The sequence below is a fragment of the Lutra lutra genome, chromosome 10 (assembly GCF_902655055.1).
Source record: "Lutra lutra chromosome 10, mLutLut1.2, whole genome shotgun sequence".
Classification (NCBI taxonomy): Eukaryota; Metazoa; Chordata; class Mammalia; order Carnivora; family Mustelidae; genus Lutra; species Lutra lutra.
In genome coordinates, this window is record NC_062287.1 from 53,686,377 (window position 1) to 53,713,671 (window position 27,295).

A 27,295-nucleotide genomic window follows, 5' to 3' on the forward strand; every position below is an offset into this window, starting at 1 on the left:
CATTCTAGGAAGAAGGAAGAGTGTTTACACAGAGTAATATATTCTGGTAAATTACTGGAATAATGAAATAGCAGCATATGTGCAGGGTCTTATAGTTAAGTGTTTTACATTCATTATCTCATTTAAGTTTAACAAAAATTCCAAGGTAGGTCCTATTATCTCCATCCCAAGATGAGAACTCTGAGGTTTAGACAATTTAAGTAATTTGTTTAAGATCACAGAGCTAATAAGTAATAGAGCCAGACTTTAAACTCACTCTGCGGCATACCTCTACATTAAGTTGCCTCCAAAACTTTTCACTTTAATCACTTTCACATGTTCAAAAAAGTTGGCACAGGATCACAATATCTACCACAAGGTTTCTGATATACAGAAGATTCCTCTATTTGAAATTCTGAACCGCAATCTCCTGGCTTTATATTAAACATCTTTTGCATTTATATCTTCTTTATTTCAGTTTTCATGTGTTAGCAAAATATGTGTCTAATTATTTGGCCTTTCCACAATGTAGTACTGAGGTATTTAAATGACCCATTTTAGGAGAACTTCTATTCATGTATTTGGAGGATAGGACATGAAAAGATCTGTTTTCTCCATATTATCCATAGGTCTATCTATACAGTTTATAAAGGCAGCTACAATAATTATTGTCACTCCTTTATTCACTCATTCGACAAATATCTATTAACCACCTACTATGTGCCTCGAACTATGCTATATGCAGGAGATAAGATAACCCTTGCCCTCATGCTTTATAGTCTAGCCAGGGTGAAAAACACTAGAAAGTTAACTGCACAAATAAATATTTAATTCCAATTATGGTAAGTGCTATGATGGAAAAGTACAGAGTACCATGATCAAAAAACAAGGGCCTTCATATAAGGAGTCGTGAAAATTTTCCTTAAAGAAGTGAGACATAAATTGAGTCCTGAAACATGCAGATATGAGTAAGGTAAAGAGGGACTGAGGGGAAGATGAGAACCCCTAAGCAGTGGCAACATAATGTGCAAAGGTCCTGTTGCAGGAAGGGAACTTAAAAAACTGAAATATGTCCATTGTGACTGAAGCTTAATTAATGATGAAGAGAAAGGATATGAAATGAGGCTGGAGATAAGCAGTAAACCAATCAGGCAAATGTTTTAGGCTGAAAGAATTTCTTAATTTTATCTTAAAAGCAATGGCAAACCACTGAAAATGTTTAAGCGAAGTGGCGGTCTCCATCAGCTTGGGTGGCAACAAAATACCTTAGACTGGATACTTTAAACAAGAGAATTTATTTCTTAGAGTTCTGGAGGCTAGGAAGTTCAAGATGATGGCAGAGATTTGGTGCTTGGCGAAGTTTCTCTTCTTGGCTTACAGATGGCTGCCTTCTCACTGTATTCTCACATGGAGGAGAAGGAGAGGAAGCTCTCTGGTCTCTTCTTATAAGGGTGCTAGTCCCATCACAAAAACCCCACCTCATAACCTCATTTAGAGTCTTTTTTTTTTTTTATTAATTCTTTATTTTTTCAGCATAACAGTATTCATTATTTTTGCACCACACCCAGTGCTCCATGCAATCCGTGCCCTCCACAATACCCACCACCTGGTGCCCCCAACCTCCCACCCCCCACCCCTTCAAAATTCTCAGATCGTTTTTCAGAGTCCATAGTCTCTCATGGTTCACCTCCCCTTCCAATTTCCCTCAACTCCCTTCTCCTCTCCATCTCCCCTTGTCCTCCATGCTATTTGTCATAACCTCATTTAAACCTAATAACCATTTAAGGCCCCATCTCCAAATATTGTCACACAGGGAACTAGAGATTCAACATATGAATTTTGAGGGGACACACGTCAGTCCATAGTGGTGTGTGCTTAAAATACAGGTTTTATTATTTTCCAGGTATGGTGAAGCCAACAGATCAGGAGATGACTGCCACTGAAAAGGCAGTTACTCACAGTTCCTAAGCAGTGACATGCCATGCCAAGCAGGGCCACATGGGAAAGCACCAGCGTCAGTCAGGAGGCAGAACAAGCAAGGAAAGAGCATGGATGACAACCTTTACCGTGGTTTCCCAGAGAAAGGCAAGGTAAGGAATGGCAAGCAGGCTTAGCATTGGCTAATTTAAGTAATTTCAGCAGGCTCTAAGGTCTAGGGGCTATCTTTAGTTGTCTGGTACCTGGACTTGAGGTGATTAGAGCAGAAGAATACTGTTTCCTGGAGTGTAAGAGTCAGAAAAAGAAGGTGGTTTAGAGGATGGGCTCTGCATTGGTTAGTCTGAAAATGAAAGGTGCAGTCCAGGGCGAGTTATTTGCTATATAAGAAATGGCTACCCCTGGAAAGGACAATGCCTGCCTAGTCAGGGAGGCTCCAGAAGCCAGAGCATCAAGAATATAAAAAATAAGAAAATATAGTTATTATGGATTGAATGTTTGTGTCCTACCTAAATTCACATGTTGAAACCCTAATCCCCAATCCAGTGGTATTTGAAGATGGGGCTTTGGGGAGGTAATTAGGATTAGATGAGGTCATGAGGGTAGGGGTCCTCAGGATGGGATTGATGGTCTTCTAAGAAGAGATACCAGAGAGCTTGCAAGAACCAGTCAGAGAAAGACAAATACCGTGATTTCACTCAAATGTAGAATTTAAGAAACAAGCAGAAAATGAAGGGAAAAAAAATAAAAGAAAACCAAAAAACTGACTCTTAACTATAGAGAACAAATTGTTACCAGAGGGGAAGTGGGTGAGAGAATGAATGAAATAGGGGACGGGGATTCAGAGTACACTTATGTTAAAAATAAATAGTTAAGAGTATACTTATCTTGATGAGCGCTGAGTAGTATATGGAACTGTTAAATTATCATACTGTATACCTGAAACTAATACAACACTGTGTGTTAACTACACTTAAAACAAACAAAGGGCATTTAAGGGAAAAAAAAAAAAAGGAGTGGCTACCTATAAGACAGCTCTCACCAGACCCAATGCTGGCACCCTGATCTCAGACTTCAAGCCTCCAGAACTATGAAAAAAACACATGTCTACTATTTAAGCCACCTAGTCTACAGCATTTCTGTACAGCAGTCCCAGCTGACGAATACAGTAATAAACATATGGTGCCAGATCAGGTATGTGTAGAGTGTTCTGCAGTGAAAAAGCACAGTTGTGGGAGGGCTACCTAGGAGGTTACAGCAGTCCAGGCCAAGCAAAGTTCCTACTTGGATTAAGGCCTCAGAATTGAGAATAGACCGAGGTGACTAGACTTGAGAAATATTTAGGAAGTAAATTAAACTGGGATTTGTGATTGATTTGATATAAAGGTGAGGGAGAAGAAACTCCTAAGGGTAACTCCCAGGTTTGTTGCCTAAATACCACAGTTGATGACAATACAGTTTATAGAGACTGTGAAGACAGAAAATGACAGGAACAATTTCAACATACTGAGTTTGAGGTACCTGTGTGACAGCCAAGTGGAAATGTCATTCAGGCAACTAGAAGTACAAACCTGTAGCTCAGAAGAAAAGACTGGACTCCAGATGTTGGCTGCTTGCTTGTTTGTGTAGAGAAACTAAATTGAACTGAGCATATGTTAAAAGGGCACAGATTTTAAAATCTGGGTAATACAAATACAGAAGTCTTATTTCAAAACCTTAACTAGCAAAATTATGACTGGTAAAAGAGGACAGAGTTCCAGGGAGAGGGTGGGGTGTGTGACTGAAGAGGAGTCTGGAGAGGTAGGCACAGGCCAGATCACAGCCTGCGGTTCAAATCCATGAGCCTAACCTCGGAGAAGTATTAAAGATGTTTAAAAAGTGGCATGCATTCTGGAGGGCAGAGACTGCATTTTACATGTCTCATCTCTAACACTTGTACCAAGCCTAGCAAACACTGCTCAAAGAATGAAAACAATTAGTTTTGTCTGTCGGAACAGTATTTCTATTCTGTTGTGACAAATGGATAGGGGAGGCAGGGACACCAATTAGGAAACAGTTACAGAAATCTGGATTGGAGATAATGGATTAAGGTCATTGCTGTATAGATAGATAGAGCTAGACGTATTTGAGCTTTCAGTGTCTGCAGAAGTGAGAAAGCAGGAGAAATTGAAGACAAATCATGGGTTTTTGGCTCGGGCTTTCACTATAAGGTGGTTCTACTCACTGAGATAGAGAGCTAAGGAGAAAGAAGGTAATATTTATAACCAGAACATCTGTTGTTTACATTATGAAGTCTGAATTAGCTTACATTAATTACCTAGCATTTAAGCAATTTTTGGTTTTGTGTTATAAAGAAAATGATAGGTGAACACACACATTTTTCTTTGGTTTTATTTTCCAGGATAAATAAATTTATTTACTTAAGAGAAGGGGTGGACACATTCTTTTTTTACTAGCAGCTATTTCTTTTTTCTAATATGAAACATTTATGCTCAGCAGAGAATACTTAGAAAAAGCAGAAGAACACAAAGAAAAATTCCATATAGCTAAAGAAATTAAGAAATTGCCTTTACCTCTACCCTCTCCAGGATTATGAATAACTGTATATGTCAGTTAGTGAAAGCAAAAAACAATGAGTTGTATGAGTGAAAAGATGAAAAGAATACCTGGGAGAAGCCTCCTAAAAAATTGAAGCTTTTATACTTTAACCACCAGCAATGCAAGACAAATTCCCAAGATAGATAAAGGAAACACAAATAAATAAAAACAAAATGTAGGGGTGCCTCGGTGGTTCAGTTGGTTAAGTGTCTGCCTTTGGATCAGGTCATGATGTCAGGGTCCTGGGATGGAGCCCTGCATTAGGCTCTTTGCTTGGCGGGAAGCCTGCTTCTCCCCCTCTCTCTGCTTGTGTTCTCTTTCTCACTGTGTCTCTCTCCGTCAAATAAATAAAACAATAATAAAATAAAATCTTTAAAATAAGTAAAATCTTAAAAAAAAATGTACTCCTTATCCTGTCTCTAACTTTTTGTGTAACTTCTAGTCAATTTACTTCACTTCTCTTAAGCTGTTTTTCCATTTATAAAATTTGTAGATTGGACTACATTTTAAAAATCCCTTCTAGGGGCACATGGGTAGCTCAGTCAGTTAAGCGTCTGCATTTGATTAGGTCATGATCCTGGGGTCCAGGGATCCAGCCCCATGTTGCACTCCCTGCCCCTGCTCAGTGGGGAGCCTGCTTCTCCCTCTCCCTCATGTTTGTTCTCCCTCTGTCTCTCTTTCTCAAATAAATAAATAAAAACTTAAAAATCTCTTCTAATATTAAAGGTCTATGATTCTAAATTGTTCTTTGACACCTTTCACCGCTTACTTGAAGGCCACTCCTGGTGTCTCTATTCCTTCTCTAATGTTTTCCTCAAACCCACTCCCAAATGCATTGCTCTTTCTCATTAATCCATGAGAAAGGAGTTAGCAATAGCTTAAAATATTACCCTTCAGTGTGTGTGTGTGTGTGTGTGTGTGTGTGTGTTTATGAATATTATGCAGCCATCAAAAAAACCTCCCAAAACCTTGCCATGTGCAATGATGTGGATGGAATGAGAGGGTATTATGGTTAATGAAATAAGTCAATCAGAATGATAATTTACGATCTCACAGATATGAGGAATTTGAGAAGTAAGACAGAGGATCATAGGGGAAGGAAGGGAAAAATGAAAAAGACAAAACCAGAGAGGAATACAAACCACAAGAGACTCTCTGTCTCAGGAAACAAAATGAGGGCTGCTGGAGTGCAGAGGGAGTTGTTAGGGATGGGGTGGCTGGGTGAAGGACATTGGGGAGGGTATGTGCTATGGTGAGTGCTGTGAATTGTTAAGATTGATGAATCACAGACCTAAACCCCTGAAACAAATAATACATTATATGTTAATAAAAAAAATATATTACCCTTCACAGGGGCACATATAATAGTACTCAAAGGAATGAATCACTTAACAATCAATAATAGTAGTTTCAGAAATTCTAACTGGTTAAAGAAAAAGGAAGGAAGCTAATACTTATTAAACACTTATTTACCAGATCCTATGATGACACTTTCACATATGCCAATCAACTGATCCTCAAAATACTTCTACAAGTATTAGTAAATCCATTAAGTAGATGAGGAAACAAAAGCTCAGCAAGATTAAGTGGCATATCTATGCTCAAAAAGCCAGTAAAAGGGGTAGCAGAATCGATCTGGAGCCCAAGCAGCTACCTAGCAAATAACAAATCTGAAGAAAATACCATCTAAGCTCTAAATCACTCTTAAGACAGAACTGTCAATATCTGCTTATGTTCAGTTTAGGCAGAAGTAAAAATGGGCCTCCGATTTCTTTACAGCTACAACCAGCTAAGTTCAGGCTGATGAAATGGTTCGATGTCTACCAGGGTTTAGTAAGTGGCAGCACTGTCATTTTGTACTTTGCTTCAATGACTGTGCATAAAAAAATAATGGCCTAACATAGCTGAGACAACTTTATCCTAAAGAGGTAAGAAGCCTTCAAGGAATATTCACAATCATTTTATGTTTAAATTAGAAAGACGGGGAAGCTGTTTTTAACAATCCTTCAATACTGAGGGTTCTTCCCTCCCAAATCATTGGCAAATTGGGTCATATATCATCTCTGTCCAGAGAGGCAAGCACAACTTTGTAGACCCAAAGAGGGAAGAAATAAGACATCTATATAATTTGTCCTCAAACTTGATAGAGTAGTATTACAGTAAATGATAAAGCACAGAATCAAAGATCTCAAGATCAAAGGCCATCTGGTCTATTTAAATGCTCTGTTATCTTGGTAACAATCTTATCAACAATTAAGTTTATATACAAATCAAAGTGTGTCCCACTTCTGCTCCAAATCTATTAATGGCTTAGGGGGGATAAAGTCCAAGAGGCTTAGATATGATGGCCTCTGGTTAGCTTCCCAAACCACATCTCTTACTAATATTTACTTCAATGCCTACTCAGAGCAGGTAGTCAATAATGTAACAAATGTCAGCTATTATTACTGTTAGAACTGTCACCATCATCACCACATATTCCCATTCCATACATGGCTACAACACAAAGTACTACTTGCAATGCCCTAGATACGATATACTCTCAACTCTGTAGGTTCGAGTTGGCCTGGAAAATACCTATTTAATTTTGAAGATGCAACTCGAACATGTATCTGAGTCACCTGCGTGAAACCCTCTCAGTTCCCTCCCCTAAATAATTTCTCTTCAATTCCATAGCATACCGTAGGTCCCTTTACCACTGCATTCACTAGCATATTACCTTCACTCTGAGACCACGGATTCCTTGAGGAAAGGACTGTATCATCTTTACCTATGCAGATCTCTTATCCAGGTAATAATTTCTGAACTAATGAAAGTGTGTGTCCAGCTTATACTTGGGCACTTCCAAGGACAGAGGACTCAAGATCTCTGAAGGAAGTTCTTACCATCTACTAGCTCAGAAAATTCTTCCTGATGTTGAGCAAGATGTCTCTTTACCTTTATCACCACTAGGACCACAAAGCATAAATTGAATTCTTTCAACATGTCAACCCTTTAAATACTGATTCATAAAACATTTACGTAGTGTTATGTGCACTATAAGTATGGGATACACCAAGGTCAACCAGAGAGAGTCCCTGCTCTTAGGTAACCCACATGTTGATACAGAAGAAAGATATAAATATACTTATAAAACAAAAGATAAGGGCAGTAACAGACAAGCACAGAGTGTTGTAGAAGAACATATGAAGGGTACATACCCAACCCCAGGGCCATGGAAGGCCTCTTAGTGGAGCTGCCACTTTGGCTTAGAGTTTAAAGGATGAACAGGAACTGCCCAAGGGAGAAAGGGAAGTGCAATAGGGCCAAACATGAAAAATGCATAGAACTGAGAGAGTCTGGTACGTACAGCTGAGTGAGCGGCATGTCTTCTCTTCTTTAAGCTAAAATAGTCCCAGTTCCTTCCCCTCAAGTATCACGGCTATAGTTTTAGTTCTTTCAACATTCTGGTGTTTCTCATTTGAACATAAATCAGGTTAGTCCTCAGAAATGAAATACTGTCATGATCTATTCAGTACTCAGTAGTGGAGCCTATCCGTTCCTTCACTCAGATACTTAGCCTACCCTTGTCTCAGCACATTCATGCAGGTGCTTCTTTATATATGTGATAGACACATACTACCTTCCAGGGTTACTGTCTTAGGAACAACATGATGGACAAGAGGAATGATCCTAGAAATTTAAAAACTTAACCAAGTCTTAGAAAATATGTGTATAAGGGAATATCAGAGATAGCCATATGCACAGAATTAGAGTAGATATGTTTTGTAAATTATTCCGGTTATCTTTTTTTTTTTTAAGATTTTATTTATTTATTTGACAGATAGAGATCACAAGTAGACAGAGAGGCAGGCAGAGAGAGAGAGAGGAGGAAGCAAGCTCCCTGCTGAGCAGAGAGCCCAATGTGGGGCTCGATCCCAGGACCCTGGGATCATGACCTGAGCTGAAGGCAGAGGCTTTAACCCACTGAGCCACCCAGGCGCCCCTATTCCGGTTATCTTTTACTATATAGCAAACAACCTTAAAACTCAGTGGCCTAAAATACCAATATATACTTTGCTGATTAATATGCATTTTGAGGGGTGCCTGGGTGGCTTAGTCGTTAAGTGTCTGCCTTTGGCTCAGATCATGATCCCAGGGTCCTGAGATCGAGCCCTGCACTGGGCTCCCTGCTTAGCCAGGAGTTTGCTTCTCCCTCTCCCTCTGCCTGCAGCTCCCCTGCTTTTGTGCTTTCTCTCTCTCTAATAAATAAGTAAAAATCTTTTTAAAAATATGCATTATGAGCAGAACTCGGAGGGAGCAGTTCATCTTTCCTTCACTCAGCATCAGCTGGGACAGCTCAAAGGCTGGTGCTGGAATCATCTTAAGAATCACACACTCAAATTTTGGGCAGTTGATGTGGCTGCAGCCTGGGAACTTCAGGTGAGGTTGTGGTAAGAACATACATGGGCCTTTCCACATGGCTGACTGGTTTCCTTACAACACAGAGCTGGGTTCCAAAGGTAAGCATCCCAGGAAGATGAGGAAGAAGCTCTATTGCCTTTTGTGACTCACTCTTGGAAGTCATATAACTTCATGTCTACCACAGTAACAGTCTTGCCCAGATTCAAGGGCAAGGAACAAAGATCCCAACTCTTGAGGAAAGTCGGTGCCACACTGTAAGAAAAGCAGGTGGGATGAGACATATTGGTGTTAACATGTTTGGAAAATACAATAATCTGTCACATAAATAAAACTCAAAACTGAATTAAATACCCACCCCCCAAGAACAGAAGGTAGTCTGCTTTAGGATGAAGGTTATTCAGATTGGCTTATTATCATTACTACTCCTCCAAATCACATTTGGAGTCTTTTAAAGTCTCTTTTCTTTTTTTTTTTTATGATTTTAATACTTTATTCAAATAATGCATGGGCATGACATCAACAAATCACAGAGAGAACCCCTCCTCCTGACACCCAAGGTGAATACTTAAATTATTTGTTCCAATACTCTCCTGATATTTTAAACAATATGTTTATCTTCTAATAAAGTCTCTTTTCTTTTAAAACAACCATAAACATGTATTTCCTTATTACAAAAGTATTTCATTTATTTCAGAAAATCTAAAAAACATAGAAATGCAAGAGAGAAATATAATGCCCTGCAATCCCACGATCCAGGGAAAACCACTATTGAATACTTTAATGAATCTCTTTAGTTATTTACTTATGTCTTTAATTAAATGTCCTTCCTTTCCTCCTTACCCCTTCCTTCCTTTTGTTTACATATTTATTGGGCAGATACCATGTGCCAGCACTAGCCTATATGCTAAAGTACAGTGGGTATTTAAGAGAACTGGGATCTCTGTTCTTAAGAAGTTTACATTCTAGTTGGGGGAGATCAGGCCAGTGTGACTGGAATGTAGTAAAAAATTCAGAGGAAGAGTAAAAACTGAAGTTGCAGAACAAAACCGGGGCCAGATCTAGTAGGTCACAGTAAAGAATTTAGATTTCATTTTAAGTGCAAATGGATGTCTTATAGAGTTTTCAGCAGAAGAACAATACGACCTCATTTAAAATTTAAAAGACTCCCTTGGATGACTATTGCAGAGCCAGGAAATGAGATGGGGTGGCTTACACAAGGGTAGGCAACGGAACACATTTTCCAGTTATATATTTTTTTAAAGATTTTATTTATTTATTTGACAGAGAGCGATATTATAAGTAGGCAGAGAGAGAAGGGAAGCAGGCTCCTTGCTGAGCAGAGAGCCCGATGCAGGGCTGAGATCAAGACCTGAGCCAAAGGCAGAGGCTTAACCCACTGAGCCACCCAGGTGCCCCATTCCAGTTATATTTTAAAAATAAAACCAGAAGAATGGCTAACAGATATGATGTGAGGCATGAGGAGAAGAAAGAAATCAAGAATGATTCTAGTTTTTAGCTTTAGCATTTTGGGTGGGTGATGGCATCACAGTGGATACTAGGAGAGGAATTGGTATGGAAAAAAAAATAAATAATTACATATTGCCCACATTAAAGGTTGAGATTTCTATTAGACATTGAAGTGGTATGTCAAACATGTAGTTGGTTGTACAAATCTAGAGTTCAAAGATGAGGTCAGAACTGAAGACAGATGTTTTGAAATCATTAGCATAAGAATCATGACATTATATGAGATCACCTAGAAGAGAATATAGAGAAGAGAGCCCAGGACTAAAAGAGGGGCCAGGGCCCCTCTCTTCCTCAGCACTGCCTGCAGAAGTGGCAGCCATCTCCTACTCAACATCATGGCTGCCCTCAGACCTTTGGTAAAGCCCAAGATGATTAACTTTCTAATGGACCAAGAAGTTCATCTGGCACAAGTCAGATTGATACATGAAAATTAAGTGCAACTGGTGGAAACTCAAAAGCATTGACAAAGGGTGCATGGAAGATTCAAGGGCTAGATCTTGATGCCCAACACTGGTTACAGGAACAACAAGAAAACAAAGCTGCTCAGTGGCTTCCTGAAGTTCCTAGTCCACAACATCAAGAAGCTTGAAGTGCTGGGGCACCTGGATGGCTCTGTTGTTTAAACGTCCGACTCTTGGTTTCGGCTCAGGTCATGATCTCAGGGTTGAGGGATCTAGCCCCTAAGCCAGCTCTGTGCTCAGCAGAGAGTCTTGCTTCTCTCTTTCTCCCTCTGCCCCTCCCACTACTTGTGCACATGTGTGCATGCATGCTTTCTCTCAAATAAATAAAATCGTAAAGACAAAAAAAAAACAGAAGAAGCTTGAAGCGCTGCCATGCAAGAAATCTTACTGTGCAGAGATTAGTCACAGTATCTCCTCTAAAAACCACAAAGCCATTGTGGAAAGAGCAGCCCAGCTGGCCATCCAGGGAGAGGTAATTTTTAAAGGAGGGGAGTTATTTGAGTATGTGTGTAAGCAGACAGCAATGAATGAGTGTAGTGACTTTCAAAAAGACTGGTGGAGCAAATGACTGGGAATATGTAACTAACTGCAGGCTTGAGTCTTTGAGAGGAGCTGGGACATTTCTTCCACAATAATAGCAGGAAGATGATAGTGGTAAAAAGATGAGGGAGTGTCTTACTAACTTTTATATTATTAGTGAAATACTGGTGATGCTATCACTGAGGAGAAGGGGATATGAGACCAAAAAAAAGATATAAAAAGAAATCTAAAAAGAGCAGTAAGTGTGAAATAATAGTTCTAGAGAATGGAAACTGAAACTGTCGGGAAATGTAATGGTACTATCTTATGGCACTGTGTGGTTATTTGAGATTTTTGTTCAATAACTTAAAAGTGAGATTTAACAAAGGGATATAATTTCTATGACCAATAGTTAGCTACTCATTTCAGGCACAGAATACACAGATAATTGAGCTTGATCAGAACTGAACATTGGGGGCGCCTGGATGGCTCAGTGGGTTAAGCCTCTGCCTTCGGCTCAGGTCATGATCTCAGGGTCTTGGGATCGAGCCCCACATAGGGCTCTCTGCTCAGCAGGGAGCCTGCTTCTTCCTCTCTCTCCTCCTGCCCCTGTGCCTACTCTGATCTCTCTCTCTCTGTCAAATAAATAAATAAAATCTTAAAAAAAAAAAAAAAGAACTGAATATTGCTTAGAAAGCAAGAGGCAAGGACTTTAAGGATTTTCTTTTTAAGATTTTATTTATTTATTTCACAGAGAGAGAGAGAGAGAGATCACAAGTAGGCAGAGAAGCAGGCAGAGAGAGGGGGAAGCAGGCTCCCTGCTGAGCAGAGAGCCCGATGCGGGACTTGATCCCAGGACCCTGAGATCATGACCTGAGCTGAAGGCAGAGGCTTAACCCACTGAGCCACCCAGGCACCGGACTTTAAGGATATTTTATGGGTAGGTGGGAGTTATTATAATTTTGAGCCGCAGATTACAAACTTTGTAACAAAGGAAAAGAAGTGAGGCAAAATGTACTTCCTTCTAGTATTTCTTCTATTGCTTATAAAATTAATTATCACATTACATAAAGTTTTCTCTTTATAACATTTTCCCATTTCAAAAGTCTTCAAAATATTTTATTTACTTTTTAAATGTACCAGAGATCATGCTTCCTTTATTTTATTCTATTTTTTTAAGTAAGCTTTATGCCCAGTGTGGGGCTTGAACTCAAGATCCTGAGATCAAGAGTCACATGCTCTATTGACTATGCCAGCCAGGTGTCCCTGAAATATTATTTTAAATGGCAACAGTACATTTCAATACATAGATATATCATAGTATATATTAACAATCTCCCTTTTGTTAAGCATTTAGATCATTTAAAAACCTTTATTATGTGTAACACTCTCACCTGTATAACATACTTGTAAAACATCTTTTCCCTGTTTCTGATTACTTTTTAAGAAGGTATTCCTAGGAGTGCAATTGCTGGGGTCGAAGAACATGTATATTGTTTTTTTATTAAAAAAATAATTGAAACAATTTCAAGGTACAAAAAAGTTTGAAAGACAATACAAAGAACTTTTTTTTACCTCTGAACTGTTTGAGTAAATTGCCAACATGGAGTTTCATTACTCCTAAGTACTCTAGGGCATGTTTCCTACAAAGATACTCACTTGGATTATATGCCTTGACCAAATGGAATTTATCACAGGAATGCAAGGTTGGTTCAACATATGAGACCCAGTGTACTAGACCATACGAATATAATAAAGGAGAAAAACAACCTGGTCATTTCAAGAGATTCAGGAAAAAAATAATCTGAAAATTCCAACATCTTTTCTTGATAAAAACACTCAACAAACTAGGAATAGAAGGGAACTTCCTCAGACTTAAAAAGGGCATCCATACAAAACTCCAGCTGATACTGTAATTAATGGTGAAAAACTAAAAGCTTTTTTCCTAAGATCAGGAACAAAACAAGGATATCTGGTCTCTCCACTTCTATTCAACAGTGTACTGAAAGTTCTGTTCAGGGCAACTAGGCAAGAAAAATAAGTAAAAGGCATCCAATTGATAAGGAAGACATAAAATGATCCCTACTTGCATATGACATGATTGTGTACACAGAAAGCCCTAACAAATCCACATATGCACACACACAAAACTACTACAGGTAAAAAAGTTCAGCAAAGTTGCAGGATACAATAACAATATGCAAAAATCATTGTTATTTCTATAAATTAGGCATGAGAAAGCAAAATAATGAAATTAAGAAAATTTGCAATACCATCAAAAACTGTAATACTTATGAATACATTTAACAAGTCAAGATTTGCACACAAACTATAAAACATCATTGAAAGAAACAAGAGACTTAATAAATGGGAAGATATCCTATGTTCATGGATTGAAAGATAATACTGAAGATAGCAATACTACTCATAAAGTTACAAATTAGCAAAAAAATCATCTAACTTAAGTTTTAAAATATTTTATTACCAAAATAATATTTATTGTAGATCATATGCAAAATAAAAGTAAATACAAAGAAAAAAAAAATAAAGATAGCAATACTCTCCAAAGTGCTCTATGGATTCAATGGAATTCCTTTCAATCCCAGCAAATTTTTGCAAAAATTGAAAAGCTGATCCTAAAATTCACATGGAAATGCCTAAACAATTTTTTTTTTTTAAAAAGGAGCAAATCTGGAGGTCTCACAGATCCCAATTTCAAAACTTACTACAAATCTACAGTAATCAAGACTGTGTGGTACTAGTACAGGTCAATGGAACAGAATTGAGAGTTTAACTGAGAATCAAGAAATAAATTCATACACTTATGATTGCTTGACAATCATAGACAGGGGTGCCAACACAACTGAACGGGTAAAGAACATTCTTTTTAATGAATGATTATGGGGTAAATGGATATCCACATGAAAAAGAATGAAGTTAGACCCAGACCCCATATCACATTAAAAAAATTATTTAAAATGGATTAAAGAATCAGGAGAACAAATAATGTTAAAAAGTCCATACTACTGGGGCACCTGGGTGGCTCAGTGGGTTAAGCCTCTGCCTTCGGCTCGGGTTATGATCTCAGGGTCCTGGGATCGAGCCCTGCATCAGGCTCCCTGCTAAGCAGGGAGCCTGCTTCCCTTCCTCTCTCTCTCTCTGCCTGCCTCTCTGCCTACTTGTGATCTCTGTCTGTCAAATAAATAAATAAAATCTTAAAAAAAAAAAGTCCATACTACCTATAGCGATCTATAGATTTAATGCAATCCCTACCAAAATATCAACAGCATTTTTCACAGAACTAGAACAAATAATCCTTAAGTTTGTATGGAACCAAACCACAAAAGACCTTGAATAGCCAAAGACATCTTGGGGAAAAAAAAAAAAAAAAAAAGAACAAAACTAGAGATATCTTAATCCCAGATTTCAAGATATACTACACAAAGAGACAGTAATCAAAACAGTATGGTACTGGCAAAAAAAAAAAAAGACCCATAGATCAGTGGAACAGAATAGACAGCCCAGAAATAAATTCATGATTATCTGGTTGATTAATCTATGACAAAGGAGACAAGAATATGCAAAGGCAGAAAGACAACCTCTTCAACAAATGGTGCTGGGAAAACTGGACAGCTACATGCAAAAGAACAAAACTAGATCACTTTCTATACCATACACAAAAATAAACTCAAAATGGATTAAAGACCTAAATATGAGACCTGAAACCATAAAAATCCTAAAAGAGAGCACAAGCAGTATCAGCCCACAGCAATTTTTCTAGATATGTCTCCTAAGGCAAGGAAAACAAAAGCAAATAACTATAAATAAATAATAACTAAAATACTATTGGGACTATATCAAAACTAAAAGCTTCTGCATAGCAAAGGAAACAACCAACAAAACTAAAAGATAACCTATTGAATGGGAGAAGATATTTGCAAATGATATGCCTAGTAACAGGTTAGTATCCAAAGTATAAAGAACTTACACAACTCAACACCAAAAAAATTCCAAGTAAAAAATGGGCATAGGATATGAACAGACATTTCTCCAAAGAAAACATACAGATGGCTAACAAACATAAAAAGTGTTCAACATCACTCATCATCAGGGAACTGCAAATCAAAACCACAATGCAGTATCACCTCAGACCTGTCGGAATGGCTGAATTTAAGAACACAGGAAACAACGGATATTGGCAAGGATGTGGAGAAAAAGGAACCTTCATGCACTGTTGGGAAATGCAAACTGTACAGCCACTGTGGAAAACAGTACGGAGGTTCCTCAAAAAAGTTAAAACAGAATTGCCATGTGATCCAGTAGTTCAACTACTGGGTATTTACCCAAAGAAAATGAAAACATTAATTTGAAAAGATACATGCACCACTATGTCTACCCAGCATTATTTACAATAACCAAGATACGAAGCAACCCAAGTGTTCATCCACAGATGAATGGATAAATAAGATGTGGTATATATGTACAATGGAATATTAAGTCAGTCCCTAAAAAGAACGAAACATTGTCACTTGCAGCAACACAGATGGATCTAAAGGGTATAATGTTAAGTGAAATATATCAAAGAAATGTAAATATCATGATTTTACTCAAATGTAGAATTTAAGAAACAAAACAAAGAAATAAAGAGACAAAAAAAGACTCTTAAATATGGAAAACAATAGGTGGTTGCCAGAGGGAGAAGAGTGGGTAGATGGGTGAAATAGATGAAGGGGATTAAGAATACACTTATCATGATAAACAACGAATAATATATAGATTTGTTCAATCACTATAGACCTGAAACTGATATAATATTTTATGCTAATTATACTGGAATTAAAAAAAAAATAGACCAAAGACCTAAATATAAGAGCTAAAACTATAAAGGTCTTAGAAGAAAACATATGGGGCGTCTGGGTGGCTCAGTTGATTAAGCAACTGTCTTCAGCTCAGGTCATGATCCCAGGGTCCTCCTATTGAGTCCTGTGTCCCTGCTCAGTGGAAAGCCTGCTTCTCCCTCTCCATTTGCCTGCTACTCCCCCTCTTGTGTTCTCTCTCTCTCCCTCTTTCTGTTGAATAAATAAATAAAACCTTAAAAAAAAAGAAAAGAAAATATAGGTATAAACCTTCATGATCTTGGATTAAGCAATGGTTTCTTAGATATGATATCAAAAGCACAAGCAACCTGGGGTGCCTAGGTGGCTCAGTTGGTTAAGCATCCAACTCTTGATTTTGGCTCAGGTCATGATCTCAGGGTCATGAGATCGAGCCTAGTGCAGAGCCCACTTAAGATTCTTTCTCTCCCTCCCCCTGCACACTCTCTCCCTAAAAAACCAAAACCAAACCAAAACAAAAAAAACACATAAGCAACCTAAGAAAAAACAGATAAAATGGATTTCAACAAAATCAAAAAAACTTTTTTGCTTCAAAGGATGTTATTAAGAAAATGAAAAAAAGCCCAAAATGGAAGAAAATTGAAAACTACGTATTCAGTAAGGGTCTAGTCCCCAAAATATATAAAGTACTCTTACAACTCAATGATTAAAAAGGCAAATTACCCAATTTAAAAATGGGAGAAGGATCTGAACAGACATTTCTTCCATGAAGATTACAAATGGGCAATAAGCACATGAAAAATGTTCAACATCACTGGTCACTAGGGAAATATAAATCAGAACCACAATGAGATATCACTTCATATCCAGCAAGATGGCTATAATCTAAAAGAAGGACAATCACCAGTACTGGCAAGGATATCAAGAAAATTACTTTTGAAAAAACTTTTCACTTTTGAAAATTTTGAAAAATTTTGAAATTTTGAAAAAATTTGCCACTTTGAAAAACAGTCTGGTAGCTCCTCAAAAGGTAAAACACAAAACAAAACTTTTTTTAACTTAAAAAAAAATGTTAAATGCAGAATTACCAGGTGACCTAGCAATTCCACTTCTAATAAATATATATCTGAAATAACTGAAAACATATATCCACACAAAAACTTGAACACCAATGTTCACAGAAGCATTATGCATAAAAGCCAAAGAGTGGAAACAACCCAAAGTCCATTAATTGGTAAATGAATAAACCAAATTGGTATATCTATGTAATGGAATATTATTCAGCCTAAGTCAAAGACGCCAGACATAAAAGGTCATTGCTATGAAATGTCCAGAACAGGCAAATCCACGAGACAGAGAGTAGTTTAGTAGTTGTCAGAGGCAAGGTGGAAGGAGTAATGAGGAGGGAGAGCTAATGGGCATGAGGTTTCTCTTTGGGGTGATGAAAATGTTCTGTAATTAGATAATGGTGATAGCCTCACAATTTTGTAAGTGTACTTAAAACAATTAACTTACATACTTTAAAATGGTTAATTTTATGGCATATGAATTAAATCTTTAAAAAAAGATATTCATCTACATAGCCACAATACTACCAACAAAACCAGGATATAATCCTCAGACTTCATTTAAGTTTTTCTAAGCATCCCAATAATACCATAAATGTAAGCATACACACACACACACACAACCATCCAGTCCAGAATCACACATTCTATTTAGTTGTCATGTCTTTTTGGTCTCCTTCAATCTTAAACAGTTCTCTAGTATTTTATTATTTATTATAAATATGTGTTGAATATCAGAATCATTCCTAAGAATTCCTATACATTTAAATAACTATAATTAATAATTCACACATCCTTCTGGAATAGCACTGTCCAATTAGTAGCTACCAGCCTTATATGGCTACTGAGCAACTGGAAATAAACCTACTTTAAATTGAGATATACACCTTATTTCAAGACATGAAACATTTCAGTAATAAATTTTTATACTGATTACATGTTGAAATAATATTTGAATATACTGGGTTAAATAAAATATATTATTACAATTAATTTCACCTATTTCTTTTCAACATGGCCTTCCTTAATGTGGTTACCAAAAAATTTTAAATTACATATATACTGGACAGTGGTGTTCTATGAGTTTCTGGGTTAGCAACAGGGAATAAAGAGGTCAAAAGACTGAGAACTAGATAGGTATGGCCTCCAAGAGTAAGGACAGTAAATAAAAATCCTTGCATAGCTCTAAAACTTTGCTAGCTAAAGGAACCATCCATTCAAATGGATGCCATAAAAGAGACACGAGGAAATATAGGCATCAAAGAATATATTATCTTAGTGAACTTTCTTTTTAAATGTCTCCAGGGGTCCCTACTCCCCAATCCTGTGCTAACATTATACATATGTTTGCACAGAGGAGGTCAAAAGCTATAGTGCTCTCACTTGTTTTCTCCATGGGCAACTCATTTATTTGCTCGCCTCTTTATTCCACTTAGTCAATTTCAATCCTCTGGCCTGAAGTAAAAGCTCCTGAGATGTAATCCCTTTTTTCCCTTCAGTCTCTTATCTCAATAGCACCCTCTGGTAATGTAATGTTTCCTCAAATCCTAAGTGTCTCTGGATGAAGAGAAATAAGCATTTAGTTAATTTTATCATTACTGACCTGCATTTCATATTTCAGAGTCATGTGGAAGCACCAGGATCCCATTCCTACCACTGAAATTAAAACAAACAAATAAAAAAAGACGATTAGCATAAAATTCTTTGGGGCTGGCCAGAGTTATGTGAGAAGATAGTAAGACAATGCAAAGCACTGTATTTTAAGAACAAAGTTTATAAAATCTATGGCAGGATACAGCAGACTCTGAGTAAGTTCTATAATTGATGAAATTTTGGTATAGGAAAAAAAACCAAGTACAGTATAAATTCTCATAAATTCCCTCCACTAAGTGGATTCACTGGATTAAACAGTATTTTCCATTCTTTCTGTAAAATATACTACCTGATACTCAGGATAAGCTTTTTTTAATTTTAACAGAAACAGAAGTTTGTTGACTACACTGCAAGGGAGTGGTGGACAGGATAGCAAAGGAGAGACTGTCTGCCTCTCACGATAAGCTTTACAGCTTCAATATTACAGGATGATGATTATAGCTAGTTAGCTACTCTAGTACTTTTATCCAAATAGCTGAATTGTAACATTGTAACCAGACAGGTATGTTTGTTCCCAAACCTGTTAATGCCACTGCATTTAGTTATCAGAAATATGATTGCAAAAACTGAGTTCTTGTTTCTACAAAAACTATTTAAAATGCTTAAAACAGACTCAATAAAAGAGAGTTGCTAATAAATACTGCTATTGAATTAACTATGGGTAAGATACCTGTTAGACTGAGAAAAAAATAGTGAAAATCTAAAGATTCCATATTTAGGTCTCCAAGTTCTTCCCAAGTGCCTCTATTTTAAATAAACTTTCATTTTAGGGTTTTTAAAAACTTCTATTTTTTAATGCAAGAAAAGCTAAGTAAAACTATAATTAGGATCCCAAGACCACGTCATATATCAAATAATTGTCAAAGATTATATAACTATGTTTTAATAAAATAAAAATTTAAGGTAGGTATATACATAATTTTATAATAATTCTGTTTTGAATTTTTAAAAATTAGCTAACCAAGTATCAGTCCCTATTACACCTAGCAAAAAGGGGTCCACATTAAGTTCAATTCAACAAACATTTACTGAGTACCTCCTATTTGCCAAATTCAGTTACAGTACAAAGATAAGATCCAATCATTTGCCTTAATGAAGCATACAGTCTAATGGAAGAGACAGGCAGAGAAGACACCAGTAGGTAGAGATATGATAAAGAGATACACAGAGTACCATGGGAACACAGTAGAGGGCACTTATGAAAGACAAAGAAAAAAAAACCACGGGAGTTAGCCTTAAGGATATATAAGAGTTGGCCCAATAAACATGGTAAACGGAGGTGTCACCAAATAATTTGTACTCTTACTTTAAAAAAATATTTCAATTAATTAATTAATTATGAGAGCATGCACATGCAACACCAGTGGGGGGTGGAGCAGAGGAGGAAGAGGGAGAGAATCTCAAGCAGACTCCAAGGTGAGTGTGGAGTCTGGGACAGGCTTGATCCCATCACCCGAATATCATGACCTAAGCCAGAACCAAGAATTGGACACTTAACTGACTGAGCCACCCATGTGTCCCTTGTTACTTTTTTTTTTTTTTTAAAGATTTACTTATTTGAGAGAGAGAGAAAGAGTACAATCAGAAGGGTCAGAGGAAGAGGGAGAGAACCTCAAGACTCCAAGCTGAGCACAGAGTCCAACACAGGGCCCAATCTCACAACCCTGAGATCATGACCTGAGCAGAAACCAAGAGTGTTCCATTACTCCAGCTTCAAAAAAAAAAAAAAAAAACACTAAATATATTATCACATTATTTTTGCTGTTTAACATGAGATGACAGAAGTAAACAGTTACTGCACTCATTTTACTAAAGAAATGAGGAAGCAGGGGTAGGTGGCTCAGTCAGTTAAGCATCTGCCTTCAGCTCAGGTCATGATTCCAAGGTCCTGGGATTGAGCCCCACATTGGGCTCACTGCACTTCTCCCTTTCCCTCTGCCCCTGCTTGTGTTCTCTCTCTTACTCATTCTCCCTCAAATAAATAAAATCTTAAAAAAAAAAAAAAAGAAAGAAAGAAAGAAAAAGAAAAAAAGAGGAAGCAGAATGGTTGATGTGTTTTTTCCAAAGGAGATATTAGAAAGTGCAAAGGTGGATAAATTAATGCAAGGGAGGGGGAGCCCACAAACTGTGAGTTATAGTCACATAATATACTATGAAATAAAAAAAAATTAAAATGCAGTGGAATGACTACTCATTCTGAAAAGTAGACTGGCCACTTAATTGTGCTCTACTCAAGAACTGTTTTGGTACAAACCTTTTCAAATATTCTCTTGTACTTTTTATTATATATCATTAAAAGCCTGACTTTCGGGGCGCCTGGGTGGCTCAGTGGGTTAAAGCCTCTGCCTGCGGCTCAGGTCATGATCCCAGGGTCCTAGGATCGAGCCCCACATCGGGCTCTCTGCTCAGCAGGGAGCCTGCTTCCTCCTTTCTCTCTGCCTGCCTCTCTGACTACTTGCGATCTCTATCTGTCAAATAAATAAATAAAATCTTAAAAAAAAAAAGTATTTATAAAAAAAAAGGGCTGACTTTCAGAGCTCTCTACAATTTACTTCAACAATCTACTTAAGAATGCAAAGAAATGTAATAGAAGAGCATCATCTTTCTCTACTCAATGTTTTCTCACTTTAAAGTAAGCCAACGATTTTTGCTAAAATTTATCAGCTTTATTGAGATAATTCACATACTATAAAATTAATTTAAGGTGCGCAATTCAATTGTTCTTAAATGTTCAGACTGTGCAACCATCATCATTATCTAATTTTAGAACAGTTTCATCATCCCAAAGAGAAATCTCATACCTATTTGTAGTCACTCCCTATTTCTCTTCAAACCTAGACAACCACTAATGTATTTTCTGTGTCTATAGATTTGCCTGTTCTGGACTTTTCATATAAATAGAATCATACAATATGCAATCTATTCTGTCCGGTTTCTTTCACTCAGCATATTTTCAAGGCTCATTCATATTATAGCATATATCAATAATTACCTTTAGAAGGTAATTGGGGGGGGGGGTGCCTGAGTGGCTCAGATAGTTAGGCGTCTGCCTTGGACTCAGGTCATGATCCCAGGGTCCTGGGATGGAGCCCCACATTATGCTCCCTGCTTGGCAGGGAGTCTGCTTCTACCTCTCTTTCTCCCCATTGTTCCCCCTGCTTGTGCTCTCTCACTCTGTCAAATAAATAAAAATCTTTTAAAAAACAACAACAACAACAACAACGAAGGTAATTAGATTTAGATGAGGTCATGAAGGTGGGGCCCCGTGATGAGATGAGTGTCCTTAGAAGACCAGGAAAAGATAGGACCCACTCTCAATCTTCCTGCGTGAGTCATGAGAGGCCATGTGAAGACATGGAGAAGGCAGCTGCAAGCCAACATCTCACCAGGAACCAAATCAGCCAGTACCTTAATGCTGGACTTTCCAGACTCCAGAACTGTGGGAGATAAATGACTGTTGTTCAAGCCACCCAAGCTATGGTATTCTGTTATGGCAGCTCAAGCTAGTATAGACATCTAGGTTTTTCCCCACATTTTGACTATTTTGAATAACACTTCTATGAACATTCACATACAAGTTTTTGTGCAAACTTGGTTTCGTATGTCTTGGGCATATATACCTAGGAGTGGAATTTGTGGGTCATATGTTAACTCTGTGTTTAGCATTCTAAAGAAATGCCGAAGTGTTTTTCAAAAGCAGCTGTATCATTTTACACTCCCATGAGCAATATATGAATTCCTCCACATCCTCCCAATACTTGTTATTGGCTGTCTTTCTGATTATAGCCATCCTAATGTATTGAAGTGGTATTCACTGTGGTTCTGATTAGCATTTCCCTAATGATGGCTGCATGCCCCTCTCTTTTTCTCTTGTAGAATGTTCTATATTATAGATTTGCCTATATTTTAATGGTTTTTTAAAAAGCAGTTTTAGGTTCACAGCAAAATCGAGGTACAAATATTTTCCATACAAACCCTACCTCCTCACATGCACAGCCTCTCTCACTATCAAGATCCCTTACCACAATGGTACATTTATTACAACTGACCCACCTACATTGGTATATCATTATCACCCAAAGTCCACAGCTTACATTTTATGGTTCACTATTGGATATGGACAAATTTATAATGACTTGTATTCACCATTACACAGAATAGTTTCATTACCCTAAATTCTCTTTGCTTTGCCATTTCATCTTTTTTTTTTAAAGATTTTATTTATTTATTTGACAGACAGAGATCACAAGTAGGCAGAGAGGCAGGCAGAGAGAGAGGCGGGGGAAGCAGGCTCCCTGCTGAGCAGAGAGCCCAATGCGGGGCTCGATCCCAAGACCCTGGGATCATGACCTGAGCCGAAAGCAGAGGCTTTAACCCACTGAGCCACCCAGGCGCCCCTCCATCTCTCTTTCTATCTGAACCCTGGCAACCACTGATCTTTTTACTGTCTCCATAGTTCTGCCTTTTGCAGAATATTATATACATGGAATCACACAGTATGTAGCTTTTTCAGTTAGCAATAAGTACTCTTTCTCTTAGTAATAGGCATTTAAGGTTCCTTCTTGTCTTTTCATTGCTTGATACTTCATTTCTTTATAGCACTGAATAAATATTTCATTATCTAAAGGTCCAACAGTTTACCTATTCACTTACCTACTAAGGGACATCTAAGTTGCTTCCAAGCACAACCTTGTAAATAAAGCTGCTATAAACACCTGAGTGCAGGTATTTCTGTGAAGATAAGCTTTCAACCCTTTAGGTAAATACCAAGAAGTGTGACTGCTGAATCATATGGTGAGAGCATAGTTAATTTTGTAAAAAACTGTTAAGCTGTCTTCCAAAGTGGCTATACCATTTTGCATTCCCACCACTAATGCTGCTACACAACCCCATTTCCTTTTGAGCAAATATTTACTGGGCTCTCAACAACATTCCAAGCATTTCCTCTGGGATAAATGAGTGAACAAAAAAGATAAGGTTCCTGTCCTCAGAACTTTAAGCCATTAAAAATATGAAAGTGGCCTTTTCAGAACTTGGGAGTCTATACACAGGGGCTATAACCCCATGTGGGGAGTCAGAAGAGGGCTACCGTGAGAAGTAACAAATAAGATAGGGCTTGAAGAGTAAACTGGAGTTAAGCAAGTAAAAGGATTTTTTCTTTTTAAACAAATGAGATCATTCTACGTAGAAGCATCCTGCAGATGTAAAGGCAAGGTAGTGCATTAAAAAAACTGAAAGACCTTGGCTTACACCATGAACAATGCTGAAATAGGGATGCAGTTAGTGAATAGACTGGTAAGATTTGTAGGCAGTAGACTGAGAAGATGTTTCATTTTTTATTATTTTTTAAACATTTTATTTATTTATTTAACAGAGATCACAAGTAGGCAGAGAGGCAGGCAGGAGGGCGGGGAAGCAGGCTCCCTGCAGAGCAGAGAGCCCGATGAGGGGCTCGATTACAGGACCCCGGGATCATGAACTGAGCCGAAGGGAGAGGCTTTAACCCACTGAAGCCACCCGGGTGCCCCAATTGAGAAGAGCTTTTAAAGTCACATTTAAATCTGATTCAGAGGGCGCCTGGGTGGCTCAGTGGGTTAAAGCCTCTGCCTTCAGCTCGGGTCATGATCTTGGGGTCCTGGGATCGAGCCCTCCCTCGGGCTCTCTGCTCAGCAGGGAGCCTGCTTTCCTCCCCCTTTCTCTCTGCCTACTTGTGATTTCTCTGTCAAATAAATAAATAAAATCTTTTAAAAAAAAATCTGATTCAGATTTGGACTTTATCCTAAAGACTAAGTTGTTAATAGCCTATACAAATATACCCAAATGGGCGCCTGGGTGGCTCAGTGGGTTAAACCCTCTGCCTTCAGCTCAGGTCATGATCTCAGGGTCCTGGGATCGAGCCCCGCATCGGGCTCTCTGCTCAGCGGGGAGCCTGCTTCCTCCTCTCTCTGCCTGCCTCTCTGCCTACTTGTGATTTCTCTCTGTCAAATAAATAAAATCTTTAAAAAATATATATATATATACCCAAATGTATGTATACACACATATATACACATGCATACATACAGGGACTAATTAGTTTTACATTTTTAAAAATATTGCTGTAACTACAATACAGGAAAATGTCTAAAGGAGTGGTCTCTCAACCTTGATAAAAACAAAAAAATTTTAGCAATCCCATATATGATATTTATTTGTAAACTGTATATACATATTTTTTAAAACATGTAAGATAGAAATTTAGATGAGGTTAAAAAGAGGTAACATATATTCAAACAGAAGTTACAAAGTTTTCTTGGTATACTTCAACGGTTCATTTTCCTTACTACTTGGGCTATGAGCATTCTACTTGGCAACCACTAGTTTAAATGATAAAGACTAAACTTGCAAGGCATACATGGAGCTTCATAATCTGGTTCCACTTATTTCTTTTATTGCAACTTGTAGTTCAGTCACACCTGACTGCTTACCTGACTGGTTTCATACCTCACACTATCAACTTCTAGTCTTCTCTGCCTTTGCTGGTCTTGTGATTACCCTCTCCTTTCAGCCTGGAATAGTTACACCCTGCCATCAATCCTATAATCTATGTCTCTGCTTATTGAAATGTTATACAACTTTGGGGCACATGGCTGGCTCAGCTGGAAGAGCACAAGACTACTGATTTTGAGGTAGTAAATTTGAGCCCCACAATGAGTGTAGAGATTACTAAACATAACAAAACAAGCCTTTAAAAAATGAAATCTCACACAATTTCTAGACCCAATTAATTTTTGTTTATTCCTATTAGCTTCTTCTTTTGAAACAATTTCAAACTTCAGAAATGTTTAAAGAATAATAAACTGCTGTGTATTTCTACTCAAAATCACCATCTCTCTTTTTTTTTAAAGGTTTTATTTATTTATTTATTTGACAGAGAAAGAGTACAAGCAGGTGGAGTAGCAGGCAGAGGGAGAGGGAGAAGCTGAGCAGGGAGCCCAATGTGGGGCTCGATCCCATGACTGAGATCATGACCTGAGCCAAGGAGAGACATTTAACTGACAGAGCCACCCAGGTGCCCCAGAATCACCATTTCTAACATTTTGATATCTATATCCACATATATGTGTGTGTGTATAGAAATGTGTGGATATATATAATTATTTTTATGAACCATGAGTACATTGGATACCCTTAATACTTTGGTCAGGGTATATCCCTTATCTATTTTAAATGTCACCTCCTAAGCCAAATCTTCCTCTGCTTCCTCCTCATTATGATAACCATTCTAGGCATATAAGAAGTAGTGTTTGGCTAGGCCAGTAGTTACTAGACTTGGAGAACTCTATTTTACCTAGAGGCCCCTGTTCTAGAAACTCCTGATTCAGTGCATACTCTGGTATCTGTATTTTAAAGGCTTGTCAATGATTTTCCTGAGCATCAAAAGCCAAAGATCACTACTAAATTCTAAAATTCATAAAGGCATGGTCCAGGTCTCTACAGTTCATGAATCTCCAGAATCGGGACGCCTGGGTGGCTCAGTCATCAAGGGTCTTGGGATCAAGTCCCACAACAGATTCCCTGCTCAGCAGGAAGCCTGCTTCTCCCTCTCCCACTCTCCTGCTTGTGTCCCCTCTCTTGCCGTGTCTCTCTCTGTCAAATAAATAAAAATCTTTAAAAATAAAAAAACCAACAGAGAATCTCCAGAACCTAGCATAGCGCTGAAAATATAAAGAACACTTATTAAGTACTTGCTAATTGGTTGATTTTTTTTTCCTTCCTCCTCAATGATCCAGCACTTCCCATCAGAGTATGTATATTGGTAGTAGAGGGTGGTAAGGAATGTCCCTGAATTAAGAAAATAATATGAGAAATGAGTCCAAAGAGGAAAAAAAATGTTATTTGGGTAGAATATGGACAATAAGAACAGAAAGGCTTACTGTTCTATCAGATAAGTTCTATCTGATATAGAACTTAAGAGAGATCTGCAGACAGATAAGGTGAGAAGAACATGCAAGTGGAGAACATATATATAGTTTGAGTAGAGGTATGGAGACATGGATAATATTTAGGAACAAGCATTTCATTCAATAGGACTAGAGTATCAGAGAGGAAGAGAAAATAAGGCAGAAAAGTGAGGTGGTAGCATATATACTGTTTTTTAGTTTGTACCTGTAAAACCAGTGCCAGGTATGGTACTATATATACCCTACCTCCAAACATTTCAACAGATCTACAAGGTAGTCCCACATTATTATTCCTATTGTTGTACAGAGAAAAGAAAGTGATGTTTGGAAACATCAAATAGCTAGTAAGTGGCAGAGCTCAGAATAGAAACAAA

At 37.7% G+C, this 27,295-nt stretch overlaps 1 protein-coding gene across 3 annotated transcripts in view; it reads right to left on the reverse strand.

Annotated features, from left to right (window-relative positions):
• The window catches only part of ACER3 (alkaline ceramidase 3), a 164,948-nt gene that overhangs the window by 48,425 nt on the left and 89,228 nt on the right, over nt 1-27,295 (reverse strand). For all 3 annotated transcript variants that reach the window (XM_047690271.1, XM_047690270.1, XM_047690272.1), the window contains exon 3: nt 18,929-18,981. In XM_047690271.1, coding sequence (XP_047546227.1) covers nt 18,929-18,981 — 53 coding nt within the window. The remainder of the gene's footprint in view (nt 1-18,928; nt 18,982-27,295) is intronic.